The sequence below is a fragment of the Podarcis cretensis genome (assembly GCF_951804945.1).
Source record: "Podarcis cretensis genome assembly, chromosome: 17".
NCBI lineage: Eukaryota > Metazoa > Chordata > Lepidosauria > Squamata > Lacertidae > Podarcis > Podarcis cretensis.
The window spans coordinates 5,582,778-5,604,245 of NC_137187.1; the positions used below are offsets into that span (position 1 = coordinate 5,582,778).

The following is a 21,468-nucleotide window of genomic DNA, read 5'->3' on the forward strand; positions in this document are numbered from 1 at the left end:
GAACGCTTTCAAGCCAGAGACAGATGCAAACTGCGATAAAAATCTCCACTTCCTAAAAGGCTTGTTAAAAATGGAAGATCTTCAAAAGGCACCAAATTAGTTTTTTATATAAGGCATAAGATACTCTTTTTGATAGCCTGGTTCCAAGCAGCCTAGGGATTTAAATTCCAATAACTGCACCTTGACCATAGCCTGATAACAAATTGGCAGCCAGCACCAATTCTCTTTGCTACTACAAATATTTACAGCTGAGTAGTGAAAGCTTAGGTACTCTTCTGCCTCTCTTTTGGCTCTCTGGAATGAGATTCCACATCATTAAGAAGCAGGCTGCAATTCACCAGTTCAAAAATACTTTATTGTCTGCTAAGCAGGCTTGCTTTGCAAATTATTCCAAGGCAAGATGCATCGTCATCATCATAAGTTTTCAAAGACACACAGGATAACTTTACCATTATAGAAAAAGCAGCAATGCTTGCCATTTATTTGTACAGGAGCCACCTTGCAACCAGGATTAGACCCCAGAAAGTCAGTGCAAATTGGATATACACCTAGAGGCACAAAGCCTTCCCCAAAGAATTTAATACACAGATGAGGTTAAGAGACAATCTTCAGTAATCACACCATTATCGTCTGAAAGCTTTACAAGGCAAATATTGTTTTAGCATTTTTTTAATTGGCCAAGTGCTTTAGATCCTCTGCATTGCTCTCCCCTACCTCACAGTTCATGGTAACTTTGTAAGGTAGATTGCAACTTCTACTGAAAGTGCAAAAATGGCATATAGACAGCTATTTCCTGGAGTGATGTGTCGCCATTAGGAAATGATTCAGTATCATAAAGTGTCTTTTTCTGTTAAAAACCTGAAGTACGTATCACAATATACACGGATGAGAAGCATGGGTCTCCCCCCACATCCTTGTGCCATCAGCTTTTAAGTTATCTTGCACATTGTTATCGTCCCTTCCCACAACCTCAGCGCTGGATAAACTGGCTCCGTGAACTTGCAGTGGAATGTGTGCAGATGTGCCATCCCATCTGTCACGTTATAGAAAGACAGGATCCCAGCTTCATAATCCAGAAAAACCCCAACTCGTTCAGGATCATCCTCTGGCTGAATAGGGACTCTCTCCCCGTTCTGGAACGCCCAGTATTCAAAGTCAAACCGTTTGATGCACCAGGAAACTCGGTTGCATCCCAAGCGGCAAAGTTCAGAGTCTCCTTTCCTTTTGATGGATGAGTAAGCTGCCCCAATCCACCACCCTTGCCCGGCCTGTAGCACATCCACCTCCCAGTAATGGCTTCCAGCAAAGAAAGAATCTCTGCTCAAGGCTTGCCAGACAGTGTCGAATCTCTCTGGGTTTGAGCAGTAAAGTCTTCTCCTCCAGCTGTAGCTTATTGAAAGACGGTCCTCTGATAAAATTAACCTGGGGTGCACACTATTTATCTCTAGCGTGGGGGATCTTGCATCTGTGGGGGGGGGGGAAACATAGGCAACACATTGCAGAGAAACATCTTCGGCAGCAACAACAGTTGAGGAAGGAAATAGCCACAACACAAGCTGTTAAAACCAGCAGCCTTATATTGATTGACCTATCCACATCAGGGACCAGTGGAACTTCCTATGGGACACAATACCATCATGGTGTCTGCATCAGAAGCCAATGATAAGGATGGAATGAGAAGAGGGGAAAACAGGATGATGACCAGTGAACCTTGCCATGATGGGGGTACAGATTCAGTAGTGCTATTTTTGAAACAGCTCTGAGTCCTCCACTGTATCTCGTCCCTAGTTCTGATTTTAAAACCAGCTTTCCCTTGTTTGCTTATGTTACTCTGCAGAATAAGAAATGCAACCCAAGTTTTAGCTCAGGCATAGGCAATCTTCGGCCCTCCAGATGTTTTGGCCTACAACTCCCATGATCCCTAGCTAACAGGGCCAGTGGTCAGGGAAGATGGGAATTGCAGTCCAAAACATCTGGAGGGCCATAGGTTGCCTATGCCTGATTTAGCTGTTTGTATGAAGGATCAAGCCCAGGGGTGGAGAACCTCTGGCCTTCCACTTGTGCTTAGACTACAACTCCCATCATCCCCTGTCAGCATGGTCAGGGATGATGGAATTGGTAGTCCAGCCACAGCTGAATGGTCACAGGTCCTTCCCCGCCCTCGCCTGGTCTATACAACAGGATTGGCGATTACTCAAACGTCAGTCTCAGGAAGTCCCTCCTTCCCAACTCAGGGGGCAATGGAGGGGGGTTAAAGAGGTGGGTCTTCAGCATATGACAAGCTATACAATGAAGGTGCTAGATGCACATCTGTGCAAAGGGAATTCCACAACTGAGAGGCTGCCACAGAGAATGCCATCTCCCAGGTCACCATAAACCTCTGAGGGCTATGGAACTACCAAGAGGATTCCTCTCCTGACCTTAACACCTGAGAGGGTCTGTAGGGATGGAGATGGTCTTTCAGGGGCCTAAGTCATTTAAGGTGTGAGCATCTTGAATTAGGCCCAGAAATGAGCTGGCAGCCAAAGCAGCTGTTTTAATACAGCTGCTATGAGATCTAAAGGCAACTCCAGTCGGTAATCTGGTCTCTGCATTTTGGAACGGTCAAAGTTTCCCAGTCACCTTCAAGAGAAAAGATTATTTCAAATGGTGAGCATTCAAATACCAAACTGTTCTAAGACACCGTTTGCTGAGCAGTCAAACATGGGGGTTTCTAACCTGGCTGGCAAGATGGGGAAACCTACAACCACCACCCGCACAGGAAATACGTACGTTTCAAGAAGAGCGCGCGATTGGCAGAAGAGTTTGTTTTCAACAACAGACCAGGGTCCTTCTTCAAGGTGCTGTTAAGGCTGCTGAAGACATCTGAGCAAACAAAAAGTCAAAACAAAGATGCTATTTAGACAACGAGCTGGTGTAAGGGGCTGGACTGAGGAGGAATCGTGAGGACCGCCACCCCCCTTCTGAACCTTCCCAAGAACAGGAGGACAGTATAGATTTAGAACAGTGGTTTGCAGAAGGGCATAGTTCAGAGGCTGCAGAGGGGGAGAAGCTGGGAAATACTGGAAGAGGAACAACAGGAAGAAGAAGAAGCACCAGGGGAGAGACAGCTGACAGACTCAGTGTCCTTGGAAAGCATTCCTGACCCCCCCCCCCCGGACCAGGCGGGCATTGAAAGTAGGAGAACAGAGAGCTCAGAGGCAAATAGCTCAGATTAGCTGTCACTGGAGTGACGTAGAATAGGGGAGATGAAAGCAGGTGGGACTTTACTTGGAGCAATGTCATTAATTAGGGAAGACTGCATTCCTTTGTTACTCTCTGTGAATTACTGAGTAAATTGCTTGGTAAGAACTTTTATCGTTTCTCTTATTCTCGGCTGCCACCATGGGAGGGAACTGATTCCCCGAAACCTGACAGCCGGTTCATCTGACACACTAATCCAAACCAAGAGAAACGTTTTTCTCCATCTCTTGCAATACTAGAACTCGTGGATGTTCAAGGAAGCAGAATTTGGGGAGGTTCCGAAGAGACAAAAAGACATGCTTCTTCACACAGCACATGGTTAAACTATGGAATCTTCTCCCACATGGCTATTGGTGGGATACGGCTATCAGTGATATCTATGCTCTGCCTCCACGCATTCATGTACCTTCCTTGAGCCGAGCCTTGAGTGGTTTCTGCAGGATGGACTGGACGAACTCAAGAAAGCGCAAGAAGTGGTTTGTGACGTGTTCAAACGACATGGGCAATGGAGCCAGCTGCTCTGCGGGGATCAACTGCTTCACTATTTCATTTTCTGCTGCACAATAGCCCTGCAGAGGAAGACATGAATTCTTAAATGCCTGCCTTCTGATCCCTAGCCTCCATGGGGCAGTGTGTGGTTTTCCATGGGCACAATCTGTGTGGGAGCTGCATGATGCCTCAGGGTTCTGTGAGGCAGGAGAGGCTGGCATCAATCTGGCGTCAAAAGGACGAACTTGTATTTCTTTATCTCAGAAGCTTGAGGACTAGTGACCTCACCAATTAATGAACAAGTATAACAATAAACACACTAGACAAAGGCCTCACCCATACCACCCTTTAATGTTGACAGTAAGCTAAAGTGCTTAAGGTAAAAAACCCGTGGATGGTTAATTCTAGTCAAAATTGACTATGGGGTGCAGCACTCATCTAGCTTTCAGGCCATGTTTTTTTTTTTTTTTAATTAAAATTTTTATTACATTTTCAGTTTACAGAAAAGAAAAAGAAGGACAAACCAGAAAAAAGAAAGAAAGAAAAACAATCCAAATTTCAAAATACATCTTTAGGTTACCAACTGGACTTCCCCACATCTCCCTCACCCTGCATTCTTTACAATAAACATATCAGCAAATTATTACCTTGTTTCGTATCTTATTTATATCTTTCAGTGTTTTACTTCTAAATTTAAAGTACCTTTTGTCAAATATTTATACCTTAAGATAATACATAAAATAACTTTAAATTTCAACTTTTTCTTACTTATAACTTAACTTTCTATTTTCCTAATCTAATTGCAGGAGCTAAAATTTCCAAGTCATGCAGATTCTTAACATTCATACAACTTATAATGTTTTTGTAAATAGTCCTTAAATTTCTTCCAGTCCTCTTCCATTGTCTCTTCTCCCAGATCTCGGATTCTGCCAGTCATTTCAGCCAATTCCATATAGTCCATCAACTGCGTCTGCCACTCTTCCAGCGTAGGAAGGTCTTGTATCTTCCAATATTTTGCAATGAGTATTCTTGCTGCTGTAGTTGCATACATAAAAAAAGTTCTATCCTTCTTTAACACCTTTTGGTCCACAATGCCCAGGAGGAAGGCCTCTGGTTTCTTAGGGAAGGTGTATCTAAACACCTTTTTTAACTCATTATAGATCATTTCCCAGAAGGCCTTCACTTTTGGACAAGTCCACCAAAGATGAAAGAATGTCCCTTCAGTCTCCTTACATTTCCAACATTTATTATCAGACCGATGATATATTTTTGCAAGTTTGACTGGGGTCATGTACCACCTATATATCATTTTCATAATATTTTCCTTCAGGGCATTACATGCCGTGAATTTCATTCCAGTGGTCCATAACCTTTCCCAGTCTTCTAACATAATGTTGTACCCAATATCCTGAGCCCATTTTATCATGGCTGATTTGACTATCTCATCCTGGGTGTTCCATTTAAGCAGCAAGTTATACATTCTCGAAAGCGCCTTGGTCTTAGGTTCTAACAGTTCTGTCTCTAATTTCGATTTTTCCACCTGGAATCCTATTTTTTTGTCGGACTTAAAAACCTCTTGAATTTGAGCATAATGAAACCAGTCTTGCACCCTATTCTTTAATTTTTCAAAGCTCTGCAGCCTCCAATTATCTCCAATTTTTTCTATTATTTCCCAGTATTTCGGCCATGCGGCCTCCATACTGGGTTTTTTTCGAACCTTGGCCTCCGCTGGTGATAACCACCTCGGGGTCTTACCTTCCAATAAGTCTTTGTATTTTGTCCAGACCATAAATATAGCTTTCCTGACAATATGGTTTTTAAACATTTTATGAACCTTTACCTTATCGTACCACAAATATGCATGCCATCCAAAAACATTATTATACCCTTCCAGATCTAGGACATCAGTGTTCTCAAGGAGTAACCAATCTTTCATCCAGCAGAAAGCCGCAGCTTCATAATATAACCTTAAATCTGGCAGGGCAACCCCCCCTCTCTCTTTTGCATCCGTTAATATTTTAAATTTTATTCGGGGCTTTTTGCCCTGCCAGACAAACCTAGAAATATCTTTCTGCCACTTCCCAAAACACTCCACTCTGTCCACGATCTGTAGGGTCTGAAACAAAAATAACATCTTCGGCAATACATTCATCTTTATAGCTGCAATTCGACCCAACAAGGAAAGTTTCAATCTTGACCAGATCTCTAAATCTTTCTTAATTTCTGACCAGCATTTTTCATAATTATCTTTAAATAGATTCAAATTTTTGGCAGACAAGTTTACCCCTAGGTATTTTACCTTTTTAACAACATTTAACTCTGTCTCTTTCTGAAACCCATCTATTTCCAAAGGTGTCAGATTTTTCTCCAAAACCTTGGTTTTTTGCTTGTTCAGTTTGAACCCCGCTACCCGACCAAATTCATAAATTAATTCTAACACTCTCTTCGTACTAGATTCTGGCTCCTGTAGTGTTAAAACCAAATCATCTGCAAAAGCTTTCAATTTGAATTGTTTCACTCCGACCTGTATTCCTTGTACCAACAGGTCTCCCCTAATCATGTTCAAAAGCACCTCCAGAACAGAAATAAATAACAGAGGGGATAGGGGGCAACCTTGTCGTGTTCCTTTTTCAATTTTAAATTCTTCTGTCACCACATTGTTTACTATCAGTTTAGCTTTCTGCTCTGAATAAATTGCCTCTATTCCATTTTCAAACCCCCGTCCCACTCCCATCCCTTCCAAATTTTTCTTCATAAACCTCCAAGAAATGTTATCAAAGGCCTTCTCCGCATCAACAAAAATTAACACTGATTTTGTATTAATGTTGGTTTGCAAAAGTTCCAAAATATCAATAATATTCCTAGTATTATCAGACAAATGTCTTCCTGGGAGAAAGCCTGCCTGGTCCTTGTGAATTACTTCATTTAATACTTTTTAAAATCTACTTGCCAAAATATCTGCAAAAATTTTGTAATCCACATTTAGGAGTGAGATGGGACGGTAGTTCTTAAGTTGAGTCTTTTCAGTTTCCACTTTAGGGATCAATGTGATGAAGGCTTCTTTCCACGATTCCGGTGCCTTCTTCCCCTCCAAAATCTGATTGCATACCTCCATTAATGGTTGTATCAAATAATCTTTCAATATCTTATAATACTTGGAGGTAAGCCCATCCGGACCTGGAGATTTGCCTAGTTGCATATTCTGGATGGCACCCTCTATTTCTTGTTGTGTTATTTTATGATTCAGGATTGTTCTCTTTTCCTGGGCAAGTTTTGGTAAACCATTTGTTTTCAAAAATTGGTCTATCTCCTTCTCCTCTTGTGGCCCTTGAGTATAGAGCTTTTTGAAATATCTCTGGAAACACTTCCTAATTTCTTCGGGTTTCTGGATATCTTTCCCTTCAATCTCTAGATTGGTGACTGTATTCAATTTTTGTCTCTTTTTCAATTGCCATGCTAATAGTTTCCCACACTTGTTAGCTGATTCAAATGATCTTTGTTTCATTTGTTTAATTTTCCACTCAACTTCTTGATTTATCAATTTCGCGTACTGTGCTTGGTAAAATTTAATTTCTCTCAAGATCTCCTTCGATTTTGGCTTAGATCTCAACTTTTTCTCTCCATCTCTTATCTTCTCTAAAATCTTATCTTTTTTCCCATTCCAGATTCTTTTCTTTATCGTGTTCTGTTGTATCAGAAACCCTCTCATAACTGCTTTGCTTGCATCCCAGATTGTTCTCCTTTCCACCGTAGTATTCAAATTTATTTCAAAATAATCTTTCAAGGTTTTTTGGGCCTTCTTCACAATCTCCTGATCTCTTAATAGGGTGTCATTCATTTTCCATCTAAAGGAGCCGATTGGAGTAAGTCTTAATTCCATTTTCATAGCATTATGGTCGGAGCAAGTTTTTGGGCAGATTTCCACTTTTCTAATCATAGGTGCCAGCCTTCTAGTTGTCCATATTTGGTCTATTCTTGTCCATGACAGATGAGCCTCAGAAAAGAAAGTTCCTTCTCTACCTAAGGGATTCTTAGTCCTCCAAATATCAATTAAGTCCATATTGTCAGTTAGTTCAAAAAAAGTTTTGGGTAGTCTGCCATCTTTTGTTAGACTTAGGTCTTGTGACTTATCCATATTTGTAGAGACCACTCCGTTCATATCTCCCATCATAATGATGTTGGTGTAGTCCAAATAGTCCAGGATTGTCTCATGCAGTTTCCTATAAAATTCTGATTCCCCTCGTTCGGTGCATAAATTCCTAATAGCAAAAATTTTTCTCCTTCGGCCTGTATTTCAATAGCCAAAACTCCTCCTTGCTCATCTTTGAATAAAAATTTTGGTGACAGGCTCTCCTTTGCATAAATCACCACTCCTCTTTTCTTTACTTTATCCGATGAGATGAATTCTTGGCCTAATCTTTTATTAATCAAAACTTTTCTATGGAGCCTGGTCACATGTGTTTCCTGCAAGCAGATGATGTCCAATTGTTCTTTTTTCAATATATGAAAAATTCTTCTTCTTTTCTCTGGGGAATTTCCGCCATTTATATTCCAACTAAGAAGCTGCAGAGACATCCTGGGTCAATCTATTGGTCCTGTGGTGACGTCCCTTTCTTTTGGTCCTCTGGTCCCGAGGGTGTAGGTGCCAGTATAGGTGTAAGCGGTGGCGGTGGCCAGGCTCCTGTTGTCCCTTTCTGTAGATCCTCTTCGTGGTCGTTCAAGAACTTTTGTTGGTCTTCTGCTGTTCTAATTTTAACTTTCTTTCCTTTGAAATTAAAAGATAGTCCTTGAGGAAACTCCCACCTATAAGGAATTGAGTTGCCTCTCAGTAATTTTGCAAGTTCTATATACGTCGCTCTAAGATCCAAAAGCTGTTTTGGTATGTCTCTGTAAATTTCAGCTCTGTTGCCGTGGATGTCAAGTGATTTTCCAAAATGAAGGCCTAATATTTTATCTCTCTCTTGCTTAGATCTTAAAATGATCAAACAGTCTCTGGGTTTATCCCTCCTCGTCACTCTTCCCAATCTGAAAGCAGACACAATTTTAAAATCCTTATCCTCTTCAATACCCCAGAACTTTGAAAATTCTAATGTCAGATAACCAATCAGATCTTCCTGTTCAAGTTCTGGAATAGCTCTAAGTCTAAGATTGCTTTCCCGATTTCTCAGTTCAGTCATTGACCAGTAGGCCTGCTGTTCACTAATCTGTTTATGCAACGGCTTCACCTCCACCTTTAATGCCTCAACTTTCAAGTTGGCTTCCTCAGCCAGTTTGTGATTCTCTGCTGTTGCTTCTTGAAGATTCCCAATTGCTTGTGTGTGTTGAGCCACCTGGTCAGTCAATTTATTTATTGAGGATGTGGCTTGATCAATTTTAGTCGAATGTTCGTCCGCCTTTTTATTTAGAATTGCCAGTTGTTCTAGGATCTGATTTAAAACTTTTTCAGATCCTCCTGAAGCCATATCCCCTGTAGATGTCTGCTCAACAGCCCCTTTTTGTATTTCTAGAACAGCTGGGACAGATGATCTACGTGGTTGGGAAGTCAAAGTTGTTTGTACCAATTGTTTTGCCTTTATTTTAGCCAGCCTTGTTTTCCCTGCATCACTCATTCCAATCCCGTCTGTGTATCAAGGTCAGACTGTATGTGTTCCCATGAGAGAGACAGTTCCAAAGTATAAACAACCAGGCAGCAGAGAATCAAAACAAAATGTAGTTCCCAGAGAATTATAAATCCAATGTCCTCTAGGGGGAGTAATAAAGTTCAACCGAAAGAAAGAGGTTTTTCCTTCTTTACAGTCCCAATAATCCAAAGAAGAAACAACTGAAGTTCTAAAAGGTCTTTTAGTTTCTTTTTAGCATTAAGCTTTTCCCAACTTAATACAAAGTCTCAGAGAGGGTGCAAGAAACAGTTTCCCTATTTCTTCTATGGTGTAACGTTTACATGCAACACTTTCAACCTTAAAAACAATATCAGCAGTTTGGCAGTTTGACAGTTCTTCTTTACCCTGGCAGCCCACGGATTTGGTTTCTTCAATTATTTATAAATCCCAAAGGAAGAAGGAAGATCCAGTCAGAAAATCAGCATAGATACTCCGAAATTGTCTCTTTTAATCCCTACCAAAAGTTCAATAGTCTGCACGATAATCCAATCTTTTTTATAGTTCTTTCAAAGCGCTTCCCGCTTGTCAAACTTTGCTTTGATCTCTTTAGCACGGTTGGGAAACGGACTTCCTGGTTACGTTTCCCGTTTTCAGCCAAATTAAATACTTTAGTCCCGATAATTTTTAAGTCCCCTTACTCACGGGTTGTAGTTGCACATTTGATGTTCCAAGAAGAAAGGTCGGCGCTCATCAGCAGCAGCCGCGCAGCTTTGCTTCCCGCAGAAAGAGCGATGAACTCACAGCGCCGCTCCCCCTTTCACGTTCCGGAGCCCCTTACGGGGTTCCTTCTCCGTTTCTGGGGGGGCTTCTGGCGCCCGCCGAGTCCCACGGCCACAAGCTCACTCTGCCCGTGGTTTTTCTTGATGGGTCGCCGCTATGCCGCAGCGAACGACCCTTTTCTGCGGAGCCCCTCTTCAGAGCACGAAGAGGACCGCTATTGCTGTTTCGCGCCGCCTCCGGAAGTCCGCTTTCAGGCCATGTTTGTCCACAGATAGCTTTCCAGGTCATGTGGCCAGCATGACTAAACTGCTTCTGGCGCAATGGAACACTATGATGGAAGCCAGAGAACGTCGTTTACCTTCCCACTGCAGTGGTACCTATTTATCTACTTGCACTGGCGTGCTTTCAAACTGCTAGGTTGGCAGAAGCTGGGACAGAGCAACAGGAGATCACCCCATCGCACAGACTCAAACTGCTGACCTTCCGATCGGCAAGCCCAAGAGGCTCGGTGGTTTAGACCACAGCACCACCCACGCCTATGGAACTGCCCTTGTGGGTAGGCTTTGTCCTGGAGAACTGCCACACTTTCTTGCTGCTGTGGCAGAGACCAGATCACACAAGCAGGATGTGGTAATCGACCAGCATGAAATTCCGGTTCCCATTCAAGGTTGTGTTCCTGATAGCAGTGAGGAGTGTGTGAACCTAAGACCCACATTGCAAGACCAGTGGGTGCATAAGCTCCATGCCAGGGCATTGTGTGAATCAACCCTATAATCGTAAATCAATTTTTAAAAAAACATCAAGGCAGAGAAATGTGCTGCACCTATTCTTTCTTTTGTCGAAGTTTTGATTGTAGGCTTGGAGGGGCGGGGACCTGCCTGTTTTGCCTCCATTACTTTACAAAGCAGCAGGCATGCTGAAGGAACTAGTTCGTAGCAACAGTAGGAATCACACCATGGAGAAAATGGTGGATTTTTCATGATAGGGCAACCGCAATAGGGCCTTTCCACACTTTCAACCAGGAAGAGCATCTTCGTACCTTGAGCAAAAGAAGGGGGTCAGGTTGAAGTTGCATGTGCCTGATCCTGTCTGCGAAGCCATCTATGAACCGGATCTGGCCCTCACAAGCCTCTGCCTGTTCTTCATATGCCATCAAGGTATGCTGGGCCTTCTCGTCAATGTATCTCTTGGTCAAAGTTTCCTCCTCGGCAAACAGGAGCCGGAGCTCAGCAAACTTCCCGGCCAGCCAGGTTTTGCTCTCGAACATGTGTGCCTGCAGGTGAAACAAAACCTCAGCATCAAATCTAGAATGCTGCCAAACACAAATGTTCCAGGGGCCTAGCATGGAAAAGAGAAAGCGCTTACAAGCCTTTGTGGAAAGGTTACATTCAGACAACCAAGCTGCCAAGGCCTTAATGGGGCGTTGTAATAATTCAGCAAGATTTGGAGGTCAACAGGCTCCCCACACCTTTGGTGCAGCCCACAAAGTTCTCCTCTCATATTTTATTCTGATCTTAAGCATGCAACCATTTTCTTTTTAGTAGAAAAACAACTGGAAAATGTACAGAATTTACACTTCTCTCTCTTTTCGTTGTACAGTGGTACCTTAGGTTACAGACGCTTCAGGTTACAGACCCTTCAGGTTACAGACTCCGCTAACCCAGAAATAGTACCTCGGGTTAAGAACTTTGCTTCAGGATGAGAACAGAAATCGCGCGGCAGCAGCAGGAGGCCCCATTAGCTAAAGTGGCCCCATTAGCTAAACGAATTAAGTACTTAACCCGAGGTACCACTGTATTCTTTTTTGCTATTCTCTTTTTGGCGCCTGCTTATGACATTTTTGTTTAGGCATGCCTATCCAGACATGTAGATGTTGTTGTGTTTTAATCTTTTTTGACTGTTAATTTTAATTATTTTAAAATGTTTTTAATTGTATCTGTTTTTACCGGTAATCTTGGTATTTCTTGTAAACAGTTTAGAGGGTTCTATTACATTCAAGCAGTATAAAAACTTTGTTAATTTTATGAACATTTTATTTATTATTGTTCAATAGTACGCTCCCAAGGTTCTCCCCCACAAAACAGGGATTCCCAAACTGTGATACATGAGTTTCATTCAGGTGGTCTGCGGCATGTTCGTACATTTGTGGTTGAAGAAGGTGATGCCACATGCATTGCAGTAAATAGTCATATTGATTTTCAATTGTATTTTTATTGTTTCTTTTACATTTTATTGTATTCAGCCTTGAATTCCAGAATTAAAGCTGCAGTGCAATAAAATATAAGAGAAACAATAACAATACAATTGAAAATCATACAGCGTCTAGCACAGCACATGCCAATTGCTACAGTAAGACCCTCGGCGTTTTTTGAGTGGTTGGTCCTCCATGGGGTGGGGAGTTTGGGAACTGTGGCTCTAATGCACATTGTCAGAGGGCTGGATCATGAGCTATCTCCTTTTCGCTCTTTTCCCATTCAAAATCCAGCACCTGCCCTTCTCACACCCAGTTAAAGGAGACTGGAGTCCCATCTCTTTTCTCCTGCAGAGAAAAAAGTCTCTTGCAGAGCGTGGCTTTGAGCAAACAGTGGGAGGACAAAGGGTGAAGCATTCACCCGCAGCAACCATCTGCCTCCTGAGGCTGCTTTTCAAACAGCAAGGCTGTTCAAACTCTGGCCCATTTCCTGCCTGATCCTTTGCCAAAAGCTGGCCTAAGAGGCACCAAGTGTTTCAGCAAGGTTATTTACAGTTAAGAAGATGTGGACCGGATGGATGGATGGATGGATGGATGGGAGGCCACTTGGAGCCCCATGTATGATGCCCAGGGCTTTCTAAAGGAAGAACAGCATTTATGTGGTGCTGTGGGTTAAACCACAGAGCCTAGGACTTGCTGATCAGAAGGTCAGCGGTTCAAATCCCCGCCACGGGGTGAGCTCCCATTGCTCGGTCCCTGCTCCTGCCAACCTAGCAGTTCGAAACCACGTCAAAGTGCAAGTAGATAAACAGGTACCGCTCCAGGGGGGAGGTAAACAGCATTTCCATGCGCTGCTCTGGTTCGCCAGAAGCGGCTTAGTCATGCTGGCCACATTACCCGGAAGCTGTATGCCGGCTCCCTCGGCCAATAAAGCGAGATGAGCGTAGCAACCCCAGAGTCAGCCACAACTGGACCTAATGGTCAGGGGTCCCTTTACCTTTACCTAAAAGAAAACACAGAACTTGTGTAGGTGTTAAAGGTTTGAGCTGAGCATTGATGAGATTCCTTAAGATAGCTGTACCTTTCAGGGGGGTGGGGGGGGGAAGGTTTCAAGAGAGCAAGCAACCTGTGAAGGTGTGATTCTGAGCGGATAAAACTCCAGAGGGGAATGCACAAGAGGTAAATTCCAGTCAAAGGCGACTATGGGGTTGTGGCACTCATTTGGCTTTCAGGTCAAGGGAGCCGGCGTTTATCCACAGACAGCTTTCCGGGTCACGTGGCCAGCATGACCAAACTGCTTCTGGTGCAACGGGACACTGTGACGGAAATCAGAGTGCACGGAAACACTGTTTACCTTCCCGCCACAGCGGTACCTATTTATCTACTTGCACTGGTGTGCTTTCGAACTGCTAGGTTGGCAAGAGTTGGGACAGAGCAACGGGAGCTTGCCCTGTCAAGGGGATTCAAACTGCCAACCTTCTGATCCGCAAGCCCAAGAAGCTCAGGGGTTTAGACCACAGCGCCACCCGCGTCCCTGAAATGGGGAAATAAATAACCTCCCAAAGCAGCACCCATGTGCAGTTCAGCCTTGAATCCAGAAGGTTGCTATTCTAATGCTAATAATGAGCCTGGCATAATAAGTGGCAGTCAGCCAATTCAAACATTGTGGGTGGGGAGGTTCCTGCGGCTCTGATGACCTGCAGCTTTTCTGCCCTTTGGTCCACAGGCCAAGGAGTGGCCCAGTTCGGGTTGGGTCAATCGCTTAAGCAGCCTGCTTTGCATGCAGCAGAATTCATTTTAGTTAGCAAGAAAACTGAGCCTGGGTGTCGTTATGAATTTGGTGAGGATGAATGCATCCTCCTTGCGATATATCATGCCTAACTTCCTTTTCCCCACTTCACCCTGTCACCTGCAATCTCTTGTTGAGATCCAGCACAGTCACAAGATCACTAGCAGTTCACTGACACCCGGGCCACAGCCACCTGTCATAGCTGTCCCATGGGGTGGGAAAGGGAAGTTAATGAGGCTGCATGGTGCAGTCGCACCTTGGTTTTCGAACAGCTTAGTTCTCAAACGTCTTGGCTCCTGAACGCCGCAAACCCGGAAGTGACTGTTATGGTTTGAGAACTATTTTTGGAAGCTGAACGTCTGATGGGGCTTCCGGAGGTTCCGACTGGCGGCAGGAGCTTCCTGCAGCCAATCAGAGGCCACGCTTTGGTTTCCGAATGTTTTGGAAGTCGAACGGACTTCCGGAACCGATTCCGTTTGATTTCTAAGATAAGACTGTACAGTGGTGCCCTGCTAGACGAAAGGGTTTTCCGTTTTGGAGGCGCTTCGCAAAACGAATTTCTTTATGGGCTTGCTTCGCAAGACGAAATGTCTTGCGAGTTTTTCCGACTTTTTTCCCCTTTCCCCCCCTTTTTCTAAGCTGCTAAGCCGCTTATCCGCTAAGCTGATAAGCCGCTAAAAGCCGCTAAACCGCTAATAGCACTAATCCGCTAAGCCGTCAATGGGCTTGCTTTGCAAGACGAAAAAACCGCTAGACGAAGAGAATCGCGGAATGGATTCTTTTCGTCTTGCGAGGCACCACTGTACTTCATATGCAAACTTAGAAGCACCCTATTCATTGACATCGTTGTGATCCCGTCCAATTTGGCCCCCCAAGGACACTATACAAATAAATAGTACCATCATTATGGAGATTAGCACATCTTGATTTACCTTAAGCTCATTAGTAGCTTCTTCTATATGTTTTATGTTGTCAACTTCCTGCTTCTTCTTCAGGGTCAACTGCTTCAAATACGACCTCATGATTTCCTGTTTTACCCAGTGTAAAAAGGACACATCACTGATGGTGACCACTTCAGACCTTCAGTTGCAACTTCTAATCTGTTCAACAAGTAGATTCTTCAACTAAAGATTCAGCTTTGCAAGCAAGTCCACAAAATATATAAGCTCACCAGAGTGTTTCTGCTAGCATATATACCAGTCACCCATGACGGTTATTCACTGCACATTTTTCTTCCAGTTAACGTGGATTAATTCTCTTCCGGGGAGGGGGCGGGACGACCAATTTTAATTAGCAAGGCTAAGAGTTAATTTTGAAGCTACTTTGGAGCTGGTGTGTTCTTCAGTTCCAGGATGATCTTAGAGGGATTCATTTCCACTTTGCATATTCAGTTCTGGTGCAAAGTGCCACTCGTTCTTTCTCCCTGTACAGTAAAGATACTGAAACAGCAAAAAGAATTGTGTCCCCATTTCCAGGGAGCCATGTGGGGATTCGGAAGAGGGCTTGGCAATTTAACAGTCACACATGCGCCACTCACAGCCGACAGCACCACACACTTTGCCATGTAAACCTGGACATTTTTGGAACCGTATCAAAAAGCAAAATGTGGTGTTTGGGGGAACATGCCTTGCTTTAAGTTCCCCATTTACGGAATGGGAAGAATACTAGACCGACCTCTTAGGGTTGTCAACAGCACAAAGACAATAAACTGCATTACACTATCTGAAGAATAAAGGTAAAGGTAAAGGGACCCCTGACCATTAGGTCCAGTCGTGACCGACTCTGGGGTTGTGATGCTCATCTCGCTTTATTGGCCGAGGGAGCCAGCGTACAGCTTCCAGGTCATGTGGCCAGCATGACTAAGCCGCTTCTGGCGAACCAGAGCAGTGCACGGAAACACCGTTTACCTTCCTGCCGGAGTTGCACCTATTTACCTACTTGCACTTAACGTGCTTTCGAACTGCTAGGTTGGCAGGAGCAGGGACCGAGGAACGGGCGCTCACCCCGTCACGGGGATTCGAACCGCTGACCTTCTGATCGGCAAGTCCTAGGTTCTGTGGTTTAACCCACAGCGCCACCCGCGTCCCACATCTGAAGAATAATTAGATAAAAAATAATTGGCTATGAATGAGCAAGTAGGGGGAAGAGATCAAAGTGCCACCTTTATTAGACATAATAAAAACACGGTGCCAACTTTCTGGTTAGCTCTTCCCCTGTCTACTGTCTCTGCTGTTTCCACTATCCTCTGCATTGCAAAGGAAAAGAGAGCAGAAGTGAATTCTGATTAGTGCTAGAGAAAGATTTGGCTGTGTCTGCTATGTTCTGCATTTCCCAAAGTAGATTCTTCTGTAATTTTTTTTTGCCCCAACACGCCTCTTTGTAATCCGAGATGCTCTAGCAAAAGGCACCTTTCTATCCCAATTACACTGCAGAGATGTGGCACTTAGCATTTTGTGGTATAAGAGTGAGAGAGAAAATAAGGACCCCGGCCCAGAATTCTCAGGCACATGACAGCACACAAAAATTAGCAGGCAAAGGAGGGGAAAGGTTGCCAGGAGGAGGTGATATTAACCAAGCACCACGTAGTTTTAACTGATTTTAATATTGTAATTTTACACTACTGTAATCTGCTCTGGGACCTATGGTGAAGGGCAGATAAGAAATCTAATAAGTATTAACCAATAACAATAGTTGCAAGTGGGATGACTGCTTATTTAAGCTTGCCAACAGACCAGAAAGAAAACTGTATGGCTTGCTCCTTTGCCTTTAACAGCAGCTTGCTCTAGCGAAGGGAATATATTCTCAACAGGGATATAAATGACAGTACAAATCATCTGGAGATCAAACTGCTGCTAAAGGCCTCTATAGGCTGGTAGAGGAGTTAGGAACCCTCACACCCACTTTTTTGCAGAACTGGTTGAGAACATACTACACATTTTGAGACATTGTGAAACAAGCCGTTAACCCTAATACAGGAAATAAACTGTATCAGAAGAGCTACCTAAAGTTTAGAGGAACTGTGGTAATAAATTGGGGTGCACTGGGTGTTGGGGTTGTGCTTCTTCTGGGGTAGTTTGTCCACAATCCTGCATGCAACGGCGGCTACACCCTGGGATCAGCTTCGGCTGGCTGGCTAAACCAGCTGAGGTTAGCCGATGAGGCTCAAACCTTCGGTGAATTAGGGTCTTTACCTGCATGCAGAAATGGGCTCTGGTGCATTGAAAAGGAAAACTCTGAACCTAAAGCTCCACTGCCCTGCAGGATACAGTGGTGCCTCGCAAGACGAAATTAATTCGTTCCGCGAGTTTTTTCGTCTTGCGATTTTTTCGTCTTGCGAAGCACGGACTTTGAAAAAGCTTCAAAAATCACCAAAGTCTTCAAAAACCTCAAAAAAGGCTACCACAGCGCGTGCTATGAGTTGCTCCTCGAAGTGAATGCACGGTTTTAAGAAAAAGGAAACAAACTTGCAAGACGTTTTCGTCTTGCGAAGCAAGCCCATAGGGAAATCCGTCTTGCGAAGCAACTCAAAAAACGAAAAACTCTTTCGTTTTGCGAGTTTTTCGTCTTACGAGGCATTCGTCTTGCGAGGTACCGCTGTATATTTGGGAAAACAAACAGTTAAGGAGTAAACCCAACACAAATCTGGAGTCCCTAAGGATGACTCATTGTAGGCCTCCTTCCGGCAATTCCTGCAGCCCAGCTGGTGCCAAATGTATTGCTCTGCTTTCCTTTGGACCCCATCAGCGAGGCCGAGAGAGGGGTCTGGTCATCAGCATACCCCAGGATTTCCATCCACACTGCCCAGGCTTGCGCCCCAGGGAGGTTGCTTTGGTGCTGCTAACCCAGGGGTTTGCCTTCACCCCGGTAGGTGTCTCTCAAGGCAGACAGATGCCAAGAACCATTTTAATAAAAGCCATATAGATAGCTAGCTTAGTCTGTTACAGTAAGCATCAAATACAGTCATACCTCGGGTTGAAGTTGCTTCAGGTGGAGCGTTTTCGGGTTGCGCTCCACGGCGACCCGGAAGTAACAGAACACGTTACTTCCGGGTTTTGCCGCTCGCGCTGACACTCAAAATGACATCACGTGCATGCGCAGAAGCAGCGAATCACAACCCGCGCAGACACGGGTTGCGTTCGCTTCAGGATGCGAACGGGGCTCTGGAACAGATCCCGTTCATATCCAGAGGTAAAAAGGTAAAGGTAAAGGTACCCCTGCCCGTACGGGCCAGTCTTGACAGACTCTGGGGTTGTGTGCCCATCTCACTTAAGAGGCCAGGGGCCAGCGCTGTCCGGAGACACTTCCGGGTCACGTGGCCAGCGTGACATCGCTGCTCTGGCGAGCCAGAGCCGCACACGGAAACGCCGTTTACCTTCCCGCTGGTAAGCGGTCCCTATTTATCTACTTGCACCCGGAGGTGCTTTCGAACTGCTAGGTTGGCAGGCGCTGGGACCGAGCAGCGGGAGCGCACCCCGCCGCAGGGATTCGAACCGCCGACCTTTCGATCGGCAAGCCCTAGGCGCTTGAGGCTTTAACCCACAGCGCCACCTGCGTCCCTGCTATCCAGAGGTACCACTGTATAATCTTTTGGCACCTTTAAAGAGGATTAACAGATTTATTATGGCAACCGTTTTAGTGGACTTGAGACCCCATGCCCACTTAAGCTATAATAAATCCAGTCATCTTTAAAAGTGTCACGACACTTCCTCTCCGCAACTCTTGGAATCGCTTAGCCATGGGAAATCTTACGAGCGAATGGGTGTGGCTCTCCAGATGTCGACGGACCATCATCCCTGGCCTAAGGGCTGGAGCTGATGGGAGTCGGAGTGCGATCACGTCTGAAAGGACACAAATCCCCACCCCCCAAAAAAAGAACACGGAAAAACTTTTGTGCCCGCCTACCCGCTTGCTCTCCGCCGCCTGGGCGATGAGGTTCACTCGGTGTCCGCGATGGAGGCCCAGAGCCGGGCAGAGCGCGCACACGCACTGCGCGCACTCTTCGCAGAACAGCTCCAGAGGGCGGCCGCGGTGCTCGGCGCACCAGCGCTCCCGCTCCCGCAAGGCGCGCAACTCCGCGGCTGCCTCCTCGCCGGCTGCGCACACGCGGTGGCCTCGGAAAGCCGCGCCGGGTTCCCCGTCCGCCGCCCCGTGGGGCCGCGCGTGGGCCTCGCACAGCGACATCAGGCAGGTGAGGCAGCTCCATTCCGCCCGGCGCGGCGCGCCCTGGGCGCACAGATCGCAGGGCGCGACCGCGGCTCCCGCCGGCACCACCTCCTGCTCCCGCCGGGCCATCGGCTCCAGGACGCGCCAGAGGGAACCGGGCGGGAAGGAGAGAGGCGGGCTGGGGGGCGGAGCGGGGCCGGGCAGCCTCCTCCGACAGCTGGGAATGGGAAGGCGAAACTTAGGGAGATCGGGCGTGGAGAGGGGCATGGGCAGTGCCGGATTTCCGTATAAACTAAGCAAGCTATAGCTTAGGGCCCCACTCTCTTGGGGGCCTCGGGAAAAAGAGCTGGATGTACATTTCCAAAATATAAGATAAAAAACAAAATAAAACCTACATACAGCAACAGTGTTTTATGTTGTGTGATTAAAGTAATGGGCCCCGCCTGCAATTCTGCTTCCTAAAATATCACTGGTTTGCTCATTTCTATATATAGGGTGCCTACATTCTGCAATGGAAGGGCAGATCCTGAAGCTGAGGCTCCGATACTTTGGCCACCTCATGAGAAGAGAAGACTCCCTGGAAAAGACCCTGATGTTGGGAAAGATGGAGGGCACAAGGAGAAAGGGACGACAGAGGACGAGATGGCTGGATAGTGTTCTCGAAGCTACCAGCATGAGTTTGACCAAACTGCGGGAGGCAGTGGAAGACAGGAGTGCCTGGCGTGCTCTGGTCCATGGGGTCACGAAGAGTTGGACACGACTAAAGAACAACAACATTCTACAAGGACTGGTTGCATGGAAACATGTGCAAAGGGCTTTAGATACCCATTAGGTCCATAAATTACCATATAGCATATATTCAGCACAAAAAAACAGCGAGAATTTGTTGCTGACAAAGGGCAGCTGAACATATAAAGGGCCCCCATTGCCTTTGGGCCTCATCAAACCTAAATCCGGCCATGGGCATGGGCGTGGCCAAGGGGGGAGGTAAGAAGGGGCAGCTGCCCCCATAAATCAATAAAAATGCATAGCGAACTGAGGTTCTACCCCCGCCCGAAAAATCCTGGCTATGCCCATAGAGAGGGGAGATTCACGAAGAGAGTGGACGCAGCAGGTGGGGGCAGGATTTGAATTGGTCCACCAGCTGGATCATAGCATTGTAGAGTGAAAGCATTAGACGTAGCCAGGATTTGTTAGAAGGGCAGGACACCCACCTGTCATCCTCTATTTGGCTCTATCTAGAAATCAGCCCTGAGTGCTCACTGGAAGGACAGATCCTGAAGCTGAGGCTCCAAGACTTTGGCCACCTCATGAGAAGAGAAGATTCCCTGGAAAAGACCCTGATGTTGGGACAGATGGAGGGCACAAGGAGAAGGGGACGACAGAGGACGAGATGGTTGGACAGTGTTCTCGAAGCTACCAGCATGAGTTTGACCAAACTGCGGGAGGCAGTGGAAGACAGGAGTGCCTGGCGTGCTCTGGTCCAGGGGGTCACGAAGAGTCGGACACGACTAAACGACTAAACAACAAAGTAGATTCGGAATGAAATGTCTCAAGTTTTTTTTCAAACTACTTTCTTTTGACCCGAAGTCAAGACATCTTTCTACAATTTTTACTTTTAGTGCTTTTTAAAAAAGGAAACCATACTTGATCCTCGCCCTCTGGGTTTAAGGATATGGTTAGCATCCCAAGATCTTGCAGTGGGGGATCGGCCAGATCCACATTGAAATGAGGCCAGTAAGACTCAGTCCCTTCACACAGTGTGATAATGTAGGAAAGCTAGAGTGGATGGTGAAAGGGTTGAGAGAGGCTTCCCTTTGCCAAAAGGCCCTGGGCACGCAGACAGGGAAGAATGTTGAGAGAACACCCTGCCTCTGAGCATGTGTGCAGCCCCTGCCCAACCCCCAAGGGAGCAAAGATTTTAAAACATTGAAGTCCAGCTCTCTACATGTTCAAGCACATGCAACTCAAGGTTGCTTTTTGAGAACGTAATTACAACCCTAAATGTAAGGGCAGTAGCATGACACACAAAATCTAAGTGCCTACACTATTGGCAATACTTCTTGACCATATATAGATGTTTTCTTCATTCAGAATCATTGCCCGATACAGCGAGATGCTATCTCTGCTTCTGCCCCCAGCAGATATTTCACACTGGCTAAAGCCATTCTACCTGTTATATCAGGGTGAGGTGCAATAAGTCTGAACTGTAC

At 45.4% G+C, this 21,468-nt stretch overlaps 1 protein-coding gene across 1 annotated transcript; it reads right to left on the bottom strand.

Annotated features, from left to right (window-relative positions):
• Positions 1-333: 333 nt before the first annotated feature.
• TRIM14 (tripartite motif containing 14) lies at positions 334-19,537 on the bottom strand. Its single transcript, XM_079959518.1, has 6 exons — positions 18,995-19,537; positions 15,025-15,120; positions 11,152-11,385; positions 3,650-3,812; positions 2,773-2,865; positions 334-1,465 (listed from the first exon to the last, which is right to left on the bottom strand). Exons 1-6 carry the CDS (start codon positions 19,520-19,522, stop codon positions 930-932), a joined length of 1,650 nt encoding a protein of 549 aa, XP_079815644.1. The 5' UTR covers positions 19,523-19,537; the 3' UTR covers positions 334-929.
• Positions 19,538-21,468: the final 1,931 nt, after the last annotated feature.